The sequence below is a fragment of the Microtus ochrogaster genome, chromosome 1 (assembly GCF_000317375.1).
Source record: "Microtus ochrogaster isolate Prairie Vole_2 chromosome 1, MicOch1.0, whole genome shotgun sequence".
In the NCBI taxonomy this organism is placed as follows: domain Eukaryota; kingdom Metazoa; phylum Chordata; class Mammalia; order Rodentia; family Cricetidae; genus Microtus; species Microtus ochrogaster.
This window is the reverse complement of record NC_022009.1, coordinates 61193928-61197404: the sequence shown is the minus strand read 5'-3', so window position 1 is coordinate 61197404 and position 3477 is coordinate 61193928. Positions and strand designations below refer to the sequence as shown.

The 3477-nt window shown below is 42.0% G+C and overlaps 1 protein-coding gene across 1 annotated transcript in view; it reads right to left on the bottom strand.

The window, feature by feature from the left end:
* Positions 1-410: 410 nt before the first annotated feature.
* Dtd2 (D-tyrosyl-tRNA deacylase 2 (putative)) overlaps positions 411-3477 on the bottom strand; it is an 8052-nt gene continuing 4985 nt past the window's right edge. The window contains exon 3 of the mRNA XM_005343744.2: positions 411-1008. Within this exon, the coding sequence (XP_005343801.1) occupies positions 683-1008 (326 nt within the window). The 3' untranslated portion in view covers positions 411-682. The remainder of the gene's footprint in view (positions 1009-3477) is intronic.

The window sequence follows — 3477 nt, the reverse complement described above, 5'->3', positions numbered from 1 at the left end:
TACAGGAAAGCTATAAAAAAAGGAATTTCGGGTATGTGTACAAGAGGAATTTCAAATGTCAGAAGAGGCCAAGGGACACCTAAGACACCAGGAGAGTCCAGCGGTGTCCTCAGATGTCTAAGTCTGCTAATTAGAAATATTTAATTTTCAATTTAAAAATACCTTAGAGTTTTTAATATTTATCTTTACTTTTTATTTATGTGTATCCTTGTGCACCCGGGAACCCTCCAATCCCCCAGAGCTGCAGGTGCAGACTGTTAGGACCCATCGTGTTGGGCACTGACTACAGGGCCTCTAGGAGAGCAGCAAAACCTCTTCACATACCTACCGCTATGCCACAATTTCCAATCTTAAAAACATATTTTAAAGTCAAGGCAGAGGGGTTTGTAAAAACCAGTGCTTCCTTTTACAAATGACTCATTTATTTTCCCAGTTTCTTTATTTTTTTGAGGAAGGCTGTCCTTGACTGGCTAGGTAGACCAGGATGGCCTCCAAGTGACGAAATCTGCTGTCTCTGCCTCTGAGTGTTGGGATGGGATTAAAGGAATGTGTCACTATGTCCAGCTCGGATGCAGGATTTTCTTGCCTAAACATGTTGCAGATCTGTGCCTTTAAGAGGAAGGGGACCAAACCTAAGTACAGTCCGGTCTTTTTATACCAGGCGTCAGTCGTGGAGAGTCTTTCAAAACTCGATTAGGTGCGTGTATGGTCCATTGGTGTCCAGCTTTAACACTTGCCTGTTCCCGTAAGTGCCATGCGCCACTACAACCCCCGCTTCAGCACACTTGCTGTTGGCGGCCAAGGCTTTCTCACACAGACTCACGAACTGGGAGTACAGTGCCAGGCCTTCCTCCTTCCCGGAGTTAGCGTGATACTGCATGTTTTTTCCCTTCACCCTGCCCCCGAGGGTGGCTTGAGGGATAATGAGGACGTCGCCGGGCAGGTCCAGGATGGAGACGTGCTTGCCGTTTTCCGTCTCACTTAATTTCACATTTAACAGCGTATTAACTGGGCAGGGAAAAAGGTAAAACGTTTTGAAGTGAAAAACAAACATGAAGAAAATCATCAATGTTTTACTTGTTACCAAGTTTCATATTTAAAACCTAGTCTCTGGGGCTGGAGAGAGATGGCTCAGCGGTTAAGAGCATTGCCTGCTCTTTCAAAGGTCCTGAGTTCAATTCGTAGCAACCACATGGTGGCTCACAACCATCTGCAATGAGGTCTGGTGCCCTCTTCTGGCCTTTGGGCATACACACAGACAGAATATTGTATACATAATAAATAATAAAAAAAAAACCACCCTAGTCTCTGTAGGTTTAAAAGGATTTCACTAAATGGCACAGCCCTAGAGTGAGCATGTGCGCACATGCGCATATACACACACCCCAGAAAATTCTAAATTTCATACAGAAAATACCAAGGTGCTTCAAATCTGACCCAACGATCAGGCTCTCCCACACACAGTTCATCCAGGAAGGTTTACATTCAAAGAATTAACTGTACACTAGAACCCTGAGAATTGCTGTCTCTGGAGAACACGTGAATGTTTGTTTCTCTGATCCTTTTATTTCATAAGCAAATACCAACTGGTTCAATTCCATTATAAACCAGATAATTTTGTAATTTCACAATTTAACGCAATATTAACATGGCCTAACATTTTATAAACAAGGCCTATTAGGGAAATGCAAATTCATTATTACAAAAGAAAAGTAAACAAAAGATACAGAGCCACTGGCAGCGTAAATATATATGTGTATCTGTATGTGTATATGTATATGTGTATACAAGGGAAGCTGGAGAGAGGACTTGGTTGTTAAAAGCTCTGACTACCCTCCCAGAGGGCTGAGATTTGGTTCCCAGCATCCACATGGCAGCTAACAACAGTCCCTGACTCCAGTAGCCAATGCACTATTGTGGCCTCAGCAAGCAACACACTCACACACTCACGTGGAACACAGGCATATGTGCAGGCTATTATACAGAAAAACACTGTCTTTCAAAGCCAAAAAAAAAAAAAAAAAAGAAAAAAAGAACAGGTAGTAAAGCAATTCTGTAAGCCTCACACTCCAGTCCTCTGAAAGGCATACTTTCACCTCAGGCAGACTGATCTCTGAGTTCCAGCCCAGTCTGGGATTCAGAGACTTATTTAAGGCATGTTTTCTGGTCTGGTTGATTCCACTACTACACACTCTGTAGCAACCATCCGTAAGGACTTGGTTATGATCCTACTCTACAACTCACGGTAAAAGCAGCCAGTTCCTAACCTCTGCTGCAAGTCCCGTCACTTCTCAATTAGCTAACATCTCTCTTTAAACACCTTTGTATTCTTTGTGCCCAAGGTCTCTACTCACAGCCAGCAGCCTTGCTGACTACATCTTGGGAGGACAGGAACTCCCAGAACACATCGCTGCAACCAGCATTACTACTTAGCTACCCAGGCCTCAGGCTTTGGCAGAGTGAGTTAACAAGTCTGGGTTAACGGCAATGAGAAGCCATACCATTTTTATTATACTTTCACACACCTCCCTCTACTGGCTGTGACTGAGAACTCACATGTCTGCACGTAAAAATAAATACAGCACAAAGACAAACAGAAATGAGATGATATTAATAGCATGTTAGAAACATAAAGGATGTAAGATGGGTTATTAGATTCCCCAGTGACACAGAGAGGAAATCAAGCTTTGACAGACCACAACCTACTTTTATACTGAAGATGAACTGAGGAAGAGTCTATAATACACTTCTATGTTAGTTACGGTACTTCAGACTTCATAGACATAACTGGTTATGTCCATGAAGGTCTGATCCATGAATAAGTATGAAGTGGGCTTTAAGAGAACCTCATCACACCAGTTCACTCATGGACTAGAGAGACGTACAAACTAATCTCTCAATATATGTTGGTTTGTTAAACTATTTGCTAAAAGACTTAGGGAAGGTATTCTCTTTGTTTTCAATAGTCTTACACACATGTTTAGAGGGAACTCATAAAGACAAAGGTAGAAACATATAGGTTTAGCCACTATAAAAAAAATGCAGCTTGGGTTTGGTGGGCTTACTTTACCCCATTGTGATTAAGACATCATAAGACAACTTTGCAAAGTCAATCGTTTTTGTTTGTTTTGTTTCTTCAAGAGAGTATTTCTCTATGTAACAGTCCTGGCTGTCCTGGAACTCCCTTTGTAGACCACGCTGGTCTCAAACCCAGAAATCCACCTGCCTCTGTCTCCTCAGTGCGGGGATTAAAGGCGCCGTGTTACCACTGCCCGGATACAAATGACCAGCATCTTATTTTGTATTTGAAGCATCTTACTACAGTCCTTTGGCCAAAAAAGATGACCAAGGTAAAATACTAATTTAGGCAAATGAGCAGAATGTTTGACACCTCCACGATAGGACCTGAGAAAGACCTCTAGCACAGGAGCTGCATCTCCTTTTCTTTTTTTTTTTTTTTAAATTTATTTATTTATT